The sequence below is a fragment of the Porites lutea genome, chromosome 8 (genome assembly GCF_958299795.1).
Source record: "Porites lutea chromosome 8, jaPorLute2.1, whole genome shotgun sequence".
Classification (NCBI taxonomy): Eukaryota; Metazoa; Cnidaria; class Anthozoa; order Scleractinia; family Poritidae; genus Porites; species Porites lutea.
In genome coordinates this window covers 173,495-192,696 of record NC_133208.1, presented here as the reverse complement: position 1 = coordinate 192,696, position 19,202 = coordinate 173,495, and the positions used below count along the sequence as shown (strand labels likewise).

Sequence of the window (19,202 nt, the reverse complement as noted above, 5' to 3'; positions counted from 1 at the left end):
TAGCCATGACTTTTTTGTTTTGTTTTTGTTTGTGAAGGCGTATGTCGGCCGAGTGGGTAACTCCTCGAACTCCAAGCCCCGCCCTTCGCATTGTTTTTCCTTAGACAAGGGACTTTACCACACTTTAGCTCTCTTTACCCAGGTGTATAAATGGGCACTGTCGACATACTGCTGGGGGGTAACCCTGCGATGGACTGGCATCCCGTCCATGGGGAACGGTGGCAATACTCCGCGGCATGCTTCATGCTAGGGAAACCAGGATAAGCTCCGGCCTTTTGGGCCTTTGACTCCTGTGCGCCTTTACCTGAAGCTTAGTTTTTCTGCAGCTGTTGGCTGTCATTCTCCAAGCATTTGAGCTGGTTTTTTGTTGGTCCTGTGCTCCTTATAATGGCTGTAAGTATACTACATGTATGTTATACCGGTATCTTAAATTTCATGTCTACGAGCTATCGATGCTTCTATCAAACAAATGCACCGGCTTCTTAAAGGCGTGACCCTCACTTTCAGAATGTTTTCACTGGCTCCATCACTGAATAAGGGCCCTTTATCCCAAACTATGCAGAATTTTAAACTTCAGCAATACAATTCAGTTCCACACCTGATATTTATATGATTGACTACAATAGTATCTTTTTCGTACACTGTCTTACGCCTACGGAAATTACTCGTTTGTCGTAATGATTCATAAACGCTGCTGATGCGAAACACCGTATGATCGTTTTCAGGTCAACTTTGTGATACTCCTGGCAGTTTTACGCGAGATAAAAAACTTGCAAGAGCCCAATCCAACTAGATTGAAGGCTTTTAAGTAAGTTAAGTAAATTATAAGTAATAAAGTTATAAGCGGGATATTGAAGTTACCTTCCTTTTCTTTGCCATGATGCCTAGAGCTTCGCCTACGACATTCCTAAGAGCCTGGGAGGTGCCTTCCAACAGCACTCCACTGGGTATTAAGTCACTTAATGACAGTTCACTTTAAAATCAAAGGGGGAACTGCTGTCATTAATAAAATGAAATTGTGACATTTGTCTAATTTTTCTCTGTTTTGTTGTGTGACTAGGAAAAGCCTTAAGGCTTGTGTCATTCTTTCGCCTCTGCTTGGAGTAACCTGGATATTTGGTTTGTTGGCAGTCACTGACGCTGGATTGGTTTTCCAATATATCTTTACTATTCTCAACTCTGCTCAGGTTTGTGTACTGTCACTCTGGCCCACACGTCGCCAAAATAGCTAAATAATAATCTTTGTTTTACTATTCTGTGAGTGTTTAAGCTGGTCCTTTCATTTGTCACTCTCTCAGAAAGTCATCTTTTTTAACAGGGTATGGTTATATTTCTCTTGCATGTCCTGAGGAACAGCGAAGTTCGAGCCTCGTTTCACCACAAGATATTGAAATTGAGGTTCCATAGACATCCAGTCCGAGTCCACCAAAGCTCTTCCCAAAATACCAGCAGACGAGAAGATGATCCTGAGGCTGTTACCAAAAACAGACTCGATACCCAGTCAGGAGAACATTTCACTCTTCACCCTAGAAATTCTGTCTCCTGAGGTTTATACAATAAATAAGGGAGCGGTTACACAGCCGGACTGAGAGAGCGTTGAAAAGATAAATTTCCAGTATTATCGTCAATTATAACTATTATATATATATGTAAATTTATGAAGTTATTAATTAATATTAATTAATAGTTAATGCTCCTCAATTAAATGAATTGAACGCTCTACGAAATATATTCTACCTAGAATACAAGTATTTATTTGTAAATTTAAGTAGAAAATAAACACAAGTTCAGACATTGTAACAAATATAATAAAATAATTTCGAAAAAACGCCGCTTATGAAAACAGCAGCTACCAGCTCCTTGTCAACGTTATAAAGATCGATACGCACCACCTGCACACATTGAGCTGGTGTCTTCCCGACCAATAACACCAAGACATTTCGTGTCTTAATTGACCAAATTAGGTCAATAACTACCGGACGATACAATTGACTTTGACTCTTGAGATGACTATCGCACAGGTTGTCGAAACGTCAGTCACTGTCAACAACTGTCCTATTCAAGACTACACTTACCCGGACGATCATATTCCATCTACTTATGATAACACATATCTGCTAAAATTCTGCTTTCATGCAACTGAGGAAATATATATATTTAGTATATACTAAAACAGTGAATAGCGTTTTTCGTGCGCTCTGATTGGCTACTCAATCAGTAAATATCCTGCACTATTCACTGATTCACCTCCAGTTCCTCCGAGCGAGCGACGCCAAACTCGCGTAGGTTGCGAGCAAAATGCTTTCCCGGTCTGCTGCCGTGACAAACAAAGAAATTTCGCAACTAATCGAGCAAGCTATTTCCGAAATACATGAAGAAGGTGATGAAGTTCGGTTTGGAAGTTTTAGCAGATAAAGCTTTGTCTTTTTGACTTGAATAGTTATCGATAATACCGGTGAAAAAGTTTTTTGTTTACAAATGCAAATTAAGCTTAAGTCTTGCGTTGCTTTATTTAGTTGACTTGTTCATAAATAAGCTTAAAACTTAATTTAATAATCTTTTTTACAGAATATTTTTTACTGAGGAAAGTGTGAAAATGGCGGGAATTTTTGGTTGTCGCCTGCGACAGTTCAGCTCGTATTTGATTGGTTATCCGCGATCATCTCTTTCTAAATGAGTCAAAGAGTTTTGGATATAAAAAGAGGGTAGAGTGGTAGACGATAAAACTGAACCAACTGGTCAAGAAAAATTAATTTCCACGACAGAAAACCTACCCTATAAAACCTATAAAGTGGTGCACAAGAAAAATGCATTATCAGAGGACTATGCGCTTTTATGACCCCACAACACTATTGTCGAGAACGGTCCTATTTTGTCAATTTTAATATTTCGTTTTCTGCAGTGTTACACAAGTGTTCTCTAAACATTTTAAACATGAGCGCATTTTCTTAGCTTTGGAGGTGGGGTCGATAGTTCGGCAGCCAGGGAAAAGTGCCCTGGGGACGAGGTTGTCGCGGCTCATGCAGGTTAATGCCCAGGGGCCCAGGGAAGACAGGGAATAATATGTCCGTAAAACATATTCTCATCTATTTCATCTAATACATTTTTATACGTTTTGTAGTACTTTAGCCTACCTAAGTTGGAAATTGCGCTTCTAATTTAAATCCAAGAGCAAGAGAGAATACGTAGGATGATCCTCATTCTTGTTTAATATAAAGGTTCCTCTACTGCTTTTTCTTGATAAAAATCACTCTCATTGTACCCTCTTCATCAACTTTTTTGATACAAAATAAAACGAAAGGATATGTTGAGAGATCGTAAAGAACTTTCCTCGAATGGATTAGACGATTCATGCCACATTTTAATGCATTTTGTGTCTTTCTACTTGTCCGCCTGAAGGAGAAAAAGTTCATCTCTGCTCAAATTGCCAGGTAAGAGAAAATGGGTCGTGACGATCTTGAACGAATTATCGCTTAAAGTGACAAATTCTAACCGAATAAACAACGGTATTTGGTTTATTTTCGTTTTTAATGGTGAAACTTAGTATATAAAGATTGCTCCGTTAGACATCGTTATGATTTCGCTAGGAATCCGGTTGCGCAATCAATTGATAATCGTCAAAAGTAAGGGTTTTTTTCAATAGTTGTCGCTTTTCAAAATTTTTATTCTGTAGAATAAATACTGTATTCTGATCGGCTTTTTTTTATAAAACAGCTTATGTAGTCTCGAGGGTGAAGAGTTGATTCTGTATTATTATTATTATTATTATTATCACCTCCCTCATTCTGTGTTATTAGATGATCACCATTTTTCGCTCTCCTTCCAGGCAAAACATTACAAGAGTCATCGAGTTCAAAGACGCGACATAGGGAAAAAAATCTGATGAAATGCCATTCCTCAGCAGAACGCTGGAGTTACTCCTTCTAATATTTACAACTTACTGGTTAGATCTGAAAGGTGAATGCAGCACTCCGATTGTCTCTATTAACTTTGCAGTGTTTGTCCAGTGCTGCTTAAAGACATGTGACGATTTGTTTCATCCCCGGGTAACCCTAACCCTGGACGCAAACTGTTATGCTGCGACAATCAATGGACAATACTAATATAATAGGAAGAAGACACTGTCAGTTCGTTAGTTTGAGCTTTTTGTGAGCAGTAAATATAAATCTCTAATTTATGCAATTACTTGAATAACCATAACCGGGTTTTACACTAGTAGTTGTTGTAAATACTTACACTTTTTCCTTTTTCTTAAGTGCCTCGCACCAAGGCCCAGATAACCTACTCAGCAGGTAACAGTTTTCATCGCTGGTCTGATGCCAAAGGTTCCTGTACAAATGGCGGAGGAATCCTGGCAAAAATTAGAAATATACAAGATATTCAAACAGTGAGGCAACACTTTTTACTTCACCAAGATCCTAAGTACTGGGTTGGTATAAAATTTGACACCACCAAGAGCAACTTCGTCTGGGCTGATGGAACTGTCATCCCTTCCAACGACGCTGATTTTGAATCGATTGTTAATAGGCAAGAACAACTTTTACCGAATTACAGAAAGCGATGTATGTACGCAACTGAACAAAACAAACTTGTGGCTGATGACTGTGAGGCTCATTATAAATACATTTGTCAAAAAGGAGATGATAAAGCAACGCCAACAAGTAAGTTCACCTTAATCCGAAAGCTTTTTATAACTTAAAGTTTGATAAAAATTCCAATTATAAATTGCTTGGATAGCACAGTATAGTCAAGAGAGCCCCTTTATCCTCTTTTGGTACAGTACAGTTAAAATCCTCCAGACGGTAAACCTGTTACCATAGAGTTGTACTGGCGAGTACACAGTCGACAAGTGCAGCGAAACCACTCATTTTGTGTACACCTCTTTGTCTGCTCAATGGAGAAAATGACTGTGAAACTCACAAAACCGTGAACACCAGAAATATTTATGGAATGTTATTGTGTTGCGAGAAATAAGCCAATAAGGAGCGAGATAACCAAACCGCAAACAGCAACGGTAATTAGTTTGTGGTTTCGAGGTTTTCTCGCGTGTCATAAGTAGTTGTCTTTTTGTGTACTATTCAATGTGACCATTAAAAACAACAACAACAAAATACTGTCAGAAATGTGACCATGACGACAACCATCGACATATATCTCGGAAATGTCAGTTATGCTGTAAACGCATGTCCTGCTGAGGAGTTCTGGTACTGTTCATCTACCATGAACTTAATTATTTTGTATTTTGTTTCCTGCAGGCTCTTTGACGTTATTTACGGCGCCGTCCTCTCCAATGAAACAATTTTCACCCTCACTCCACTCATCATCTTCATTATCATTGGTATCATCGTCACCGTCATTGTCATCATCGTTATCATTATCATCATCATCTTTAGAATCAGCAGCAGCAGCAGAGTCGCCACAGGTTTCAACTCAAATGTTATCATATAACACTGTCGTAATGACATCCACACAACCGATATCATCAATGACATCAGCTAACAAAAAATTGTCCGCTGCCTCATCATTAATATTGACATCGTCCTCAACATCGCTACATATAATTATCACTCCTTCATTAAGCTCCGCGAATGGTGTTCAGTTTTCATCAGTGGAGTACTTGGTAAGAGTTACTGGTTACTAAAGCTCGCGAGTTCAAAATTAAAAATCTTATACTTAAGTTGCTAGTCTCCAGGATATAATGATGCTAACAATCATGTTTCATTTATCACCTAACTCTATACTTTCACATACGATTTCTAGGTAACCAAACATGAAAGTGAAATCAATCAACTTGATGCCGGCGATTCATTGTCATTACAGGTAACATACATTTGTCCGTGAACTGAGTATGTTGACGTTAAGAGAGTCAAACTGAGCTATAGAAAATGTTTATTAAAAAAGAAAGGATTGATTTCGCAGTTCAACTGTCATTTTTTTTTTTGTTCATTTTGACTTTTGTTCTTTTTGGATTCTTTTTTTTAATGTTTTCTCTTAAAATAAAGTTTGGGACTTACTTTTCCTTTTTACAGAGGGCTGCAAACTTAAAATCTTCTTTACTAAATAACGTGAATAAAATACCAATCAGGAATTTGAGCATCAACATACTTGTTAGCGGTGCTAAATTGGAGAAGTTTGCGGTTCAGTACGCCCAGTATCATTGGGGTTTAAGGAACAACTCTAAGGCAGAAATGTCTATTGAAATGGACGAAGTAGGTAAGAGATTCCTTGTGCGTGTGCGTGGTCCCCCCGGGGGGGGGGGTGGGAAACTCAAGAAAGTTTTTCATTGGGAGTATCCGCCCCCGGGGACCTGGTCTTCATTTTCATGAAACTGTTGGAGAAATTTTTGTTTCAGTTTTTCTTCCACCGACTCACGTTTGCTCACTTGTAGATTCAGATATACTGCTCTTACGTTAAGTATTTCTGTTCGCTGTTTATTTACAGCTTTGGCGGCAATGAAAATTCCAGCTGGTAATAAAGAAGATGTTATCTTTCCTTCAACTTCAGCTGAGTCTGGAAAAAACTTCATCCGAGAAGAAAAAAACGCCGTTACCATTCCAGCAAGTCTTTTCAGTTATCAAGGTCTTCACCAATCATGATCCATTGTATAAGATCTATTGCAGGTCGATCACGATGGGCCAAAATTAACGTTTTTGGCTGGCTAACAGACTGGATAATTGACTAACTGAGAGACTAACTGACCGACTGATCGACGGAACTGACTGACAGATTGACTGGCTGACTGACTGTCTGACTGACTGAATGAATAAATGAATGAATGAAGTTAGTTTGAACCCTACATAAGAAATAACAGAATACATTGCCATCTTTATCCTCGATAAATTAATTTATTCTAACCAAGTCTAGTTTATTTTTGCAAGGCTTTGGGTTGGGATAATCCTATCCTGTTAATAGTTTATCTTATTTATGAATGACCATCTAAACTCTTAACATTTCATTGATTTGGTTAATGTATATCCTAACTTGTTCCTAGAACGCTACGTGGTTTGCATGTTGTACAAAAACATTGCCGAGCTGATACCAAAACAGGACAACAGGTTGGTTGATCTTGAAATCCTCCCGCTTTACAACAGTAAATGAACACCAAAATTTGCAAACACTGACTGTAGCCCTTCCCCCTCCCCTCTCGCTCTTGACAAGGTTTACGCTCTTCCCACCAAGGACACCTTGAACGTATAGCACAATGGTAGCTCATTTCTTGAAGGTCTCCTCGCATACGAAAGGGAGAATTTGCTTCAACTCTTAGCATGTGACTGTCCGTTTCTTAAAAGATAGGATGGGACAAATGGTAATTGTAAATGACCATGAGAACAGGATTACAGCTGAAGTGTCTGTTGAATAATGACTAGATATTGATTTTTATTTCAATCTACAGGCAGGACATCAGCATTTTGTCTCGAGTTGTCTCTTGTTCCTTATCCCCTGAAGTGCCAGGTGTTTTTACTGACAAAGTGACGATTAAGCTTAAAAGTATCAAGGTATAACTGACAGGTTATAGGGGCCCGGTTGGACCATTTGAAAAGTTATCAGGGGAGAGGGGGTGGGGAACTTTCGAGCCGCATGAATATTTTTTCGTAACATTTCCTTTGTATGATTTTTTTTAGGCCAGTGCATGAATATCTGTTAGGATTACTTGGCGCGCATAATTCTTTTTCATTTAATTCCTCATGCAAGAATTTGGCTTTTTTTCCGTACTTCGCCCACCTCCTCCGGGTCCCCATAAGTTCTCTAATGGTCCGCCCCTAAGCTAGTTTCTCTGAATTAAATTCTTTGATAGATCAGTTATTATATAATTGGAGTCGTAGCGTACACACATTCACTAGCTCGTTCGTGGTCACATATCATCGATTAATTGAAGAAGGCTGTTTCCCACTAAAGGCAGAATGGGCACAATATCATAAAAGCTTAAGGGGACCTTATGAGTCAAAATGCTTGATATTTTTTCGTAGGTTGGTCATGTGTAAGAGGAAATAATTTATCCAGTTGATATAGTTTATTGCTTTTTTTACGCGAGTCAGGAGAGCGTTAAAGAAACACGGCGCGAAGAAAAACAAAAAAAAAAACTATTTACAGGTAGTTTAGATGTGCTTTGATTTGGGGTTCATTGAAGTGGAAACTTTGGCTACACCCACACCATAAATTAGCCTCTGGAGAGTTGACAGATAGATTTTTTGCCTTTTTTTCAGTTACAGCGGGGAATAACAGGGGTCACGCCAAGCTGTGGGTTTTGGAATTTTTCTATTAGGTGAGACATTGCTCTTTTAAGAGGCAAGAAATTACAATGAATTTTACTACATCATAAAATAAAACCGATCGTTGGGTGAGCAAAGATGGACCAGAAAGAATGTTGTGTGGTTTAATTTGAACAACTGCGGTCAGCTGTAAAGGTAAAATCTATCAACGTTTCTTTAAGCCTTGGCAAGGTTAATTATACTCGCAAACATACAACGATATTGTCATATACGGTATTGTATAACTTGGTTACACATTAAATGTAAATTTTGTTCATATATCCCCACTCATCGACGTCATTTTTGTGATGGAAGTTGTCGAATACGTTTTGCGGTAGTTGGGGTACAAATTTTCGCTAATTTTCCATACTCATCACTTTCTTGTTTTTCCTTAACAGAACAAAGATTGATGGAGCTTGGTCAAAAACAGGTTGCACTTTAGTTGAATCAACGCGCGATCAAACTATATGTAGCTGTAATCATCTGACTAATTTCGCTGTTTTAATGGAAGTTGGAGAGACAAAGGTACCAACATTTTCAATGTGCAAGGATCGCAAATTACTGTGTGCAGAAATCTTGATCAAATTATCGATTTAATTTTGTTTGTGTCACTGATTTTTAATCTTTTAAAAGTTAAGGTATAAAGTATCACCTTGATGACGTACTTGCTAAGTCAAAAGATGCCTCTAAATTCTTCTGTATAATAATATCTCCTGCCAGATTTCAAATGACAACAAGTTTGCTTTGGAGATTGTAACCTACATTGGAACATCTCTTTCTCTTTTTGGCGAGACAATCACTATAATGGTCTACTTGATTCTTATGTAAGTACACTAGTCACTGACTAGCTAGTTGTGCGCTGTATTTACCCTAACCTGATAGTTCGTTAACAATAATTTCAATTAATCATTTTCACTCACGTGACCAGAGGTGCTGCAACTTACTTGGAGCAAAAGAAAGTTTTTACATGAGAAAATAGTTCAATCCCCACTGGATTTTGTGGTACATTAACATGGGCTCAGTTTCATTGTTTTGGTACACCAATAACTAGAATTGCTGCCGTGAGTGACGTCATGTGAAAACGAGTTTATATATGAACACTTTATAACTGATCCTGAAGAATAGGTTCAAACCACGTAACTTTATATCATTGTTGGCTGATTGAACGACTTTTTCGTCCTATTTTTCTAAAGGAATTTAAAGACCACACAGTCTCATATCCGTTTAAATATGGTGTCGTGCCTGGCTGCCGGACAGTTAGTATTTATCATAGGAATCAGTGCAACTAGGCACAAGGTCAGTAATGAATAAATAAAATAAAAAAGCATCACTATGATCATAAAAAGTGTTTCAATCTTATAATTATGTTTCATTCTCTTTCTTTTGTGTTTTAAGGCTCTGTGCACAGCCGTTGCTCTAACAATCAACTATTTTTATTTGGTTGCGTTTGGATGGATGGTTGCAGAGGGAGTGATGCTGTACTTAAAAGTTGTCAAAGTTTTCAATGTCATGACAACAACAAAATATTTCTATGGATTCGCATGGGGTAAATCGACATGGCCTCCTTACTATAAGCAGGTCGTCTAAACTTAATAATGAACTCAGCCCGGGGCTTGTTTTGCTCACTAGCCCATCTTAACCGGTTTGTTAAGCGAAGCTCAACTGCCAGTGGGGACAATTTGTTTTTACCAATGTATAGCAAATGCCTGGCGTTTAATATTTGCAAAACATCGTTGAGCAGGTCAACCTTGCTATTGATCATAAGATGCAGTAAACGCCCTGATTAATTGTATTGATAATACATGACAATTCCAAGCAGAAAACAGTTGTGACAGACTCGTTATGTTGTGTCTGCCTACTACTATCTGTAAACCAGGCTTAAGATGGCTGAATACTTTAGCACGTTACTTTGGATTACTAGTTGATTATGATGGTGAATGATTGTGGCAATGATAATGCTACTGATGACGATGATGATGGTGATAATGATAATTATGATAATGTGAAACAAGATTTTATTGCTTTGTTTTTCAGGATTTCCAACCATTTTGGTAGTTTCTGCTGTTGTTACAAATGTGTTAATAAAAGGCAGTATGGACAGCAGCATGCGTGATGATGTGTGAGTATCTCTGGAATGAACTGATAGAACAGATTGTCAGATAAACCTAACGCAGATGCTGGGATCACTTTATTTCAGACTCTGTAGCCTGGAATAACTGAAAGAAAAAGCTTCAGTTCATCCGTAACGCATTGGCAATGCATGCTGCCATAGGTCGTCTTCGAATATGACGTCATTGTAAACCAATCTAAGATTTTGGGAACAGATTTTTAAAAAATACGAAGATCACGCATGTGAAAGTGAAACTTGACTAACAATAGTTTCTCAATCTACACTATATCTGCGTTCACTAAAAAACTTTGATATATTTATTCCTATTAATTTTTGTCATGACCCATCGATCAGAAAAAACCTCAACGCTGTATAAATCTATCTCAAGTCCTTGGAACAGATATTCCTTAGGTCGGCATTGTTATTAAGAGGGTTTAAGGGAGAAGTGTGAACGCCCCAGACACTCTCTAATTTTAAACAACTGTCTGAATGAGAAGGAAAGTTAAATTAATCTACACAGCATTATTGTATATTTAGGTGCTGGTTCTCGTTCTCGTCTGGTTTTGTTTGGGTCTTCATTGGACCAGTGCTTATGGCCTGCTTGGTAAGAAAAAAAACTCGCCCGCAAAACAGCGCGTTTGAGGCTGACGGTCTCATACAGAATATTTCATGTTAGACCTCGATCAGTTGTCAAGCACGTTTACAAGTGCATATTTTCCATAGCAAGTTCTTAAGTGTTTATGTTTAAGTTTAAGTTTAATAACACTTTGTCATGCTAATACAACAGATACAAGTAAATTAATTACAGAAAAATACAAAAAATGCATGACTGGAGAATAATTGGGGGAAACTAAATTCGCATACGAATAATATTCTCCAATATTAAACATACTAAAAATTAAGAAGTAAAATTTAAAAGTGGCCCAAAGCCAACCTAATTAAATTGCATACGTTTATACTTGTCGTTCAAAAGTTTCAAGTGAAATCCTTTTTCTTTATATCATAGGTGAATTTAGTGATCCTGCTGCGGATAGTTGTAGAGATGATGAGGCTGACAGACATGTCAGGGATATCTGAGACAAACAGTACAAGGTAAACTGGATTTAAAAAAGAAATCTTTTTAAAAAGCCTTAGTTTGCTGTAAAAATTGATCGTATTCATTTCCTTGCTATCTAGTTTTCGTAAAAATAAAACGTAAACAGCTTCCTGGAAGTAAATTGTATGATGTCTTTTAGACAGAGCCTTAAGGCATGCGCAGTCCTTTCACCACTACTGGGATTCACCTGGATGTTTGGTGTTCTTACAGTCACCGATACTGCAGGACTGGTCTTTCAATATTTCTTTACCATACTTAATTTATTACAGGTAATAAAAGTTGCTCGAAATAGTATTTCTAAAGTGACAAATAAAACTGATATGCCACTACTACTGCTACTATGAAGGCTTTCATAGATTGTTCAAAATAAAAGTAACACACTAGTATAGTGTCACTACTTATCTAAAATTATGCACACAATAGACATAGCCTCTGAATCATGTATATAGCAAACGAGAAACACGAAACTACAGTTTAAACTACGTAACCAAATTTTCCCCTTACTTCCTATTTACTGTTTATTCTATCTTGCCAAGAATAAGTAGTTTAATTCCGTTCGGTCAAGTTCATCCATACGAATTATTTTTGACAGTTTGGATCTGCTTATTTTCCAGTTTGAGAAGTGTTCAACTTGAATCCTACGTTTGCCTTCCTCTGACCGCTGTCTACAAATAATGCAAATGTACATCATGGACCCAAACTGTCCTGATAACGATCATGATAATAATGATAGTTATGATTGACGGAAGCATATCTTGTTACTAACAACAAAGTTTCAACAAAACACTGGAACACAATGTTAATTTTATCCTTTCAGGGTTTCTTCATCTTCATTTTTCACGTTATTCGAAGCAAAGAAATCAAAGCGGCTTTGGAAATAAGAAGGCAGAGATGGGAAACAACAAGAAGTATATCTGTGGCTACGGAAAAGTCTACAATTGGTAGAGGACGAGTGAGCACAGCGAGAGAAAAAGGCAACTCGCTACGAGGCATTGATATGAACAAGATTAGTCCAGATGAAACGAGTAACATTAATCGAGACATGCCCACAGTCATGTAACAAAACATAATCATGTAAATAAAGAAGAATTAAAGAAGCAAGAATTAAAGTTTTCTGTATAATGCAATGAAGCACCTGCTCACAAGAGTCGAATAATTATGGCCTGGAGCATTACTGGATCACGTCTTTGTTACGCCGCGCTGCTACCTTATTAGATACAGGTTATGAATAAGTTGATTTTTGACATGAGGCCACGCAAGAAAGCGAGGGGCGAGTTTCGAGACTCGGGAGCAATATAGAAGAAGACATCACTTATAATACGATAATTTCTCACTGGTTTAACTGTAACAATCTAAAGCATGTTTATAACTGAAGTCATATAGAATCTTAAAATTTTGAGGAAGATAAAACTGCAATCCATGGCCAGGTAGGACATTGAATTTCACTTAGATCAGTTTATTGGGAAAAATATTAGCTTGACTGGTACAAAGTGTAAATTGATATAAAATTCTGAATATTTCCTTCCAACTGAACATACGTCATACAACCCGAAAACGTTTCCATAAATTAGATAAAGAGTTAGAATGACAACACTTTTCAGTGCAGCAGGTAGAGAAACAAAATGAAGAACTAGAATATGAAATAGCTAGGAAGCTTTTTTACGAGTCCATCTGAACTGTTCAGCTATGCAAATGATTCAGCCAATTACAAAATGTATGAAAAATATTAAAGAATTCAATTTCGTATTCAGTCTTTTCATTTTTCTAATATTACTTATGACCATTAGGAAGAAAAATAATCAGCATTACTTTATTGTTCCATAAATAGAGTAAACGGCTTTAATCAGAAGTCGAAACAAATAAGCCGGTGTTGTAAACGGGAGTTGATTTCGTGGCCAACAGATAAGTGTCGACTGTCGACTGCTTGAATATCTCTAGACCTGGCCGGTTTCGGGCTATCAATATTCTAAGAGACTTGCACACACTCAAGTCCTGATCACATTCACATTCATCATTTATTGCTAAATCAAGGTACTTTTATACATATTGGTAGCTAAATCATACGTGGGAAAATATAATAGGGAATGCATGTGGTTTCCTTTCTAGTAAACACCCTAATTCGATTGAAAGCTTAAAACACTATTACTCCTACATTACTTACGTAAATCCTGAGCGGCTAGGTTTGAGTAATCATTCCATCCTACACAAAATCTTATCAGTTTAAAGGGTGTAGCTTGTAGTTTTTACGTTATTCCGATCGGAAGGCACATCTAACTATCTACTTTACACGATGCACATTTTTGCACGCTTGCTTACACAATAGGGATCATATTTCCGGTTCCTATCAAGCTAGTAATTGATCTATTGTTCACTCAAGATTAACAAGTCACGATTCATTGTACAAAGTGTCACGAATTCTTTAACTTTACTACACTATCCCCCCCTTAGAAAAGGGCATGTCCCCATGCCATGCAACAAAGAAAAGGAAAACTACTGGATTCTTAAGCAAAATAGAAATCACTGAGTGTACAGCCACTATAACAAGACAAATATTAACTCTGATTGCAGCTATATTAAGAAAATTAATCAAAGTTCGTTCAAAAATTAAGAAACAAAGTCTCTCATCCAAGCAGGAGCATGAACTTCTCTTCTTGGTCTGTCTACAACAGGGGGAGGCACTACTTCAGCTACTGGTTCTGGAGCTGGCACTTCTGCCTCTGTGGAGTCCTCTTCCTCAGCTCTTGCTAATGTCTCGTTCCCGTCAGCTGCAGTACCGTCTGCATACATGAGGTCAGTCTCATCCGGAACATAGCGAGGGGGAAGATGAGGTCTCCGCACTGGTGAACTGGAAGGCTGGCCAGTAGGCTGATCAGGTTGCTGGGCCCTTAGTCGTGGCTCGCCACACAGCTTTAGTCGATTGAAGTGGACTACTCGCCGTTTTCTGGGGTTGTCCACTTCTTCTATCCGGTAAGTTACATCGCTGATCTTCTTCACTACCACATGTGGACCATGCCATGGCGAATGCAACTTCTTTGTCCGTCCTGACTTGATTACAGGAACATGAAGGTACACATGATCTCCAACCTTTATCTCGTCTCCAGCGACGCGGTGATCATAGTAGTCCTTCTGTCTTCTCTGGGCAGTCTTCAGGTGTTCTCTAGCTCTCTCATGGGCTTCTTCCAGGGTGGATCTGAGGTTCCTTGCGTACTCAGAGGCTGCTTCCGGCTGATGAGGTTCACGACCATACATAACGTCTAAGGGCAACCGTACCTCATGTCCAAACAACAGGTAGTGGGGTGTGTACTGGGTAGAGGAGTGAACGCTGGACCGGTATGCCATCATAACCATGGGTAGGTGAACATCCCAGTCACGCTGGTGCTCGGCGACATATTTTGCCAGCATGTCCTGTATCGTACGGTTCATGCGCTCAACCATGCCATCACTCTGTGGGTGGTATGGCGTTGTTCTCGTTTTCTCGATACTGAAGAGGTTACACATTTCCTTAAACAGCTGGGCTTCGAAGTTCCGGCCCTGGTCAGTGTGGATACGCTCGGGCGCCCCGAACCTGGAAATAACCTCATTCACCAGCTTTTCTGCGACTGTCTTTGCCTCTTGATTCGGGAGTGGGAATGCCTCGGTCCACTTTGTGAAGTAGTCTCCAACAACCAGAATGTACTTCTGACCAGATTCTGTAGTTGGTAGGGGACCCATGATGTCCAAAGCAATCCTCTCAAACGGGTAACCTGGACAGCTGCTGACAAGGGGTGCTCTTCCTGGCTGCTGCGGGGACTTCCTCCTGGAGCACTTTTCGCACTGTTGGCACCAATCTTCGATGTCATGCTGCTGACCATACCAGTAGAAGCGTTCTCTCACTCGCTCCAAGGTCTTAGTTACTCCCAGGTGGCCAGCTGAGGGTGCATCGTGAAGGGCGGAAAGGACTTCGGATACCATAGACCTGGGAAGTACTAACTGCAGCCGCGTACCATGACCATCATCTGTTTCCCACCGGCGGTAAAGGACACCATTCTCCAACTGCAACCTGTTCCATTGTGCCCACAAGCTCCTGGTTGCTTTACTGGTTCCTTCTATCTCCCGGAAAGCCGGCTGGCTGGTCTGGTTCTGCTTCCAAGCCAATATCTTCTTCAAGTCAGGATCCGCCGCTTGACTGGATCGCAGGTTGGTCACTGTCCAACTGGGTACCCAGGTACTGGTGCTGCTGCTTACTGCATTGGTCTGGGTTATCTGGTCAGTGTCCTCAGCAACCACCAGGGGGTTTCTCGAAAGCGCGTCAGCATTCTGGTGTTTTCTTCCTGGTCGGTGTTCAATCTTGTAATCGTACTGGGCTAACAACTCGAGCCACCTGGCTACCTGTCCCTCGGGTTCCTTAAAGCTCTGAAGCCATTTCAGTGCGTTGTGGTCTGTTCTGACAGTAAACGGTCTTCCATACAGGTAGTGGCGGAAGTGTCTGATTGCGTAAACCATAGCAAGCATCTCTTTCTTGGTAGTGCTGTATCGGCGCTCGCGATTGTCCAGCACACGACTTGCATACGCTATCACTCTCTCACTCCCGTCCTGCTCTTGGGAAATAACTGCTCCGAGGCCATAGTCACTCGCATCACAGTCCACAATGAACTTTGCGTCACTTCGGGGAAAGGCCAGTACAGGAGCTGTCACCAATTTCTCTTTCAGGCTACAGAAGGCCCTGTCGCACTCTGAAGACCACTGGAATCCTTCAATGGATTTTGCTGTCAGGCGATGCAAAGGGGATGCAATCTCTGCAAAGTCCTCGATGAACCTGCGGTAGTACGAGGCCAGACCCAGGAAACTTCTTACATCGGACACATTGGAAGGGGTAGGCCACTGCTCCACCGCTCTTATCTTGTCTGGATCAGTACTCACACCATCTGCTGAGATCACATGGCCAAGAAAAGGGACTTTCGGTCGCAACAGGAAGCACTTTGAGGGTTTCAGCTTCAGCCCTGCTTGGCGGAATCGCTCGAAAACTTCTCGTAGCCGCACCAGGTGTTCCTCAAAGTCTCGACCAAACACAATAACATCGTCCAGGTAGACCAGGCACGTCTGCCACTGCAGTCCAGCAAGAACAAATTCCATAAGCCTCTGAAACGTACTTGGCGCATTACAGAGACCAAAGGCTATTACCTGGAATTCAAAGAGGCCATGACGGGTCGTGAATGCTGTCTTCTCATGGTCAGCACCCTCCATCTCGACCTGCCAGTAACCGCTGGCCAGATCCCACGTACTGAACAGTTTCGCACCTGCTAGGGCGTCTAAGGTCTCATCTATTCGCGGAAGTGGGTAGGCGTCCTTCCTGGTCACATCATTCAGCTTGCGGTAGTCCACACAGAAACGAGTACCACCATCTTTCTTCTTGACCAGAACTATGGGTGGGACCCATGGGCTAGTAGACGGACGTACCACCCCATTCTGCAACATGTCTTCCACGTGCTGGCGCACAACCTCCTGCTGGTGCAATGGTACCCGCCTTGGCGCTTGCTTTATAGGAGGGGAGTCACCTGTATCGATTTGGTGCTTTACCACGCCGGTTCTACCTAAGTCTGCTGGCCCGGATGAAAAGATGTCTGCATACTCATCTAAGAGCGTTTTCAGTGCTGTCCTCTGCCCGCCAGTCAGGTCTAGAGAGTCAAGGTCAAATTTACTGGACACCTTTGGCTGCGTCGTACTACGGGGTGCTGCAGACGTAAGGTGATTACACTCAGGGGGGTCAGGGCTGCTTTCCTCCAACTCACTGAGGGTACCAACTGAGGTGTTCTTGTACAGGGTAACAGGCGTTGGTGACGGGTTGACCAGGCGGATAGGTACTGTGTTGTTCCTAGGGTGGGCTACCACACGAGCAAGCAAAAGATCGTGTTGTTTGGCAAAACTTGGAGATGGTTCCACTAGACCTAACAAACCATCACCACAACCAGCCCCCTTAACCTTAGCATGCAACACTATTTCATGACGTCCAGGGACAATCACAGTCTCCGCTAAACTTATCCTAAAAACTTTGTTGCCACCACTCTTAGCCTGAAGGTTAACAATTTTGCTCTCAATACTTAGTGACTTAGCCTCAAAATCAATTTTGCAACCATGTTTACCTAAGAAATCTATACCTAGTAAATAATCCTGGGTAACATCTGCAGCAACTAAAATTGAATGCACCACGTTCACCCCATCAACGCAAATTTCCAGGTCACACTTGCCCCTAATATCCAAAGGTTGGCCATTCGCTGAAACTACTGGTTCACCAACCACACTTAACTTAAAATTTTGGGGGGACCTGTTAAACACCCGCTGATGCACAAGAGTCACTGCCGACCCAGTGTCAACCAACATGTCAATAGGTTGCCCTGCCACTAGCCCTGCTACATACACAGCAGTGTCACTAGAAATACTATGAATACTTGAAAACGAGTTTGCTACAACTTTAGTTTCTACTTTCTTACTTAAATTATTCTCCGATACATTTCGGGTCTTTCCGATTTCCCCGACCGACGCTTGACCCGCGGCGCCGATCACTTGGAGTTTCCCTGCTGATCCCGTGCTGCTTGAGGACAATCGGCAATGTAATGGCCCCGTTTGTGGCACCTAAAACAACGGCGTTGTATTCGATCTTTTGTATTCGGCCCCAGTCCCCGACCGTTTTGTTTACGTTCGCTCTCGCCCGAAGTTGAAGGCGGCTGCCGCTGTTGCTGGACGAAGTGAACCATCTGATTTATGGCGGCTGTGTTCTGTTTGAGGAGTTCTGCAAATGCACTGCGCTCATCCTGAGCTGGTTCTTGTATTACTCGGACCGACCGACCCTTAGTCCGACGAGACTCCGCTTCGTACATTGCCTCGATTTGCAAGGCTCGACTGACCGCTTCATCGAGCGTTTTTGGACCCAATTCTCGGATCTTCATCCGTATTTCCCGGTCCTCCAACGCGTCGATAAATTGATCCTTCGCAAGTCTGTCTTGCAAATCAGGAATTGCCTCGGGATACGCTTTACCGACGAGTCGTCGCAGCGAGCTAGCGAGATCCGGTAGCTTCTCGTCCCGTTCCCGGCGTCTTGCACGAAACTCAGCCTTGTGGAGCTCGATCCGTTCTTTCGGCACAAATTTTTCGCGAAGTGCTCTTTTTAAACCCGTATAATCTGCCCGCACGTCCGGTGATAAACTCTGTAATTGGAGCAACGCGGCTCCACGCATACGAACAGCGAGAAACTGAGCTTTACGCGCGTCGTTCCACTCGTTTATCACGGCGCAATCTTCGAAATGTGAAAGCCACGAGTCCCATTCTTCGTTCCCGGCCGCCGAAAATGCCTCCGGCATAACTATTGGCCTATTACTACTAGTTGCTGCTTATGCAGTAGCGCCTGAGCTAGGGGCAGGAGTTTCTCCCTCGTTATTAACCATAATAAATTTAATCAATTACGTACACAAGAACATCCTCGGAGACCCAGGGGCAGTCAGTCGGGCCGGGAGAAAAGGCGCGACGAAAGTTTTCAAGCACAGGCGGAAGAGCCCCTGGGTACCGACTCTCACCGGACCATTTCCAAACGGTCAAGTGAATGCTGGCTCCTGATTGGGCACAAAAAATGCTTTGTATTATTGTGCCCAATCGGCGAACATGTTTCTCGTGAGTTCTTTTCGTGAGTTCGTACACGATGGGTATTATGTCGCCACAGTTGCCCGGTTCGTTCACCAAAGCTTGTGCGTACAAGGGAAACTTCCATTTTCTACTT

General features: G+C 41.1%; 2 protein-coding genes across 3 annotated transcripts; both read left to right on the top strand.

The window, feature by feature from the left end:
* The first annotated feature begins 158 nt into the window (after positions 1-158).
* On the top strand, positions 159-1,751 carry LOC140946080 (adhesion G-protein coupled receptor D1-like). 2 transcript variants are annotated; one of them, XM_073395152.1, is made up of 4 exons: positions 159-393; positions 726-808; positions 1,061-1,187; positions 1,351-1,751. In XM_073395152.1, the coding sequence occupies exons 1-4, from the start codon at positions 388-390 to the stop codon at positions 1,405-1,407; spliced, it is 273 nt and encodes a 90-aa protein (XP_073251253.1). In that variant the 5' UTR covers positions 159-387; the 3' UTR covers positions 1,408-1,751. The 2 variants fall into 2 exon arrangements, with proteins under 2 accessions (XP_073251253.1, XP_073251252.1); XM_073395151.1 differs by having other exon boundaries at positions 1,319-1,751.
* Positions 1,752-7,008: 5,257 nt separating this feature from the next.
* Positions 7,009-13,139, top strand: LOC140946692 (adhesion G-protein coupled receptor D1-like). Its single transcript, XM_073395798.1, has 12 exons — positions 7,009-7,055; positions 7,394-7,496; positions 8,205-8,263; positions 8,648-8,774; positions 8,970-9,073; positions 9,443-9,545; positions 9,645-9,795; positions 10,284-10,368; positions 10,897-10,963; positions 11,366-11,451; positions 11,595-11,724; positions 12,273-13,139. The coding sequence occupies exons 1-12, from the start codon at positions 7,009-7,011 to the stop codon at positions 12,513-12,515; spliced, it is 1,305 nt and encodes a 434-aa protein (XP_073251899.1). The 3' UTR covers positions 12,516-13,139.
* Positions 13,140-19,202: the final 6,063 nt, after the last annotated feature.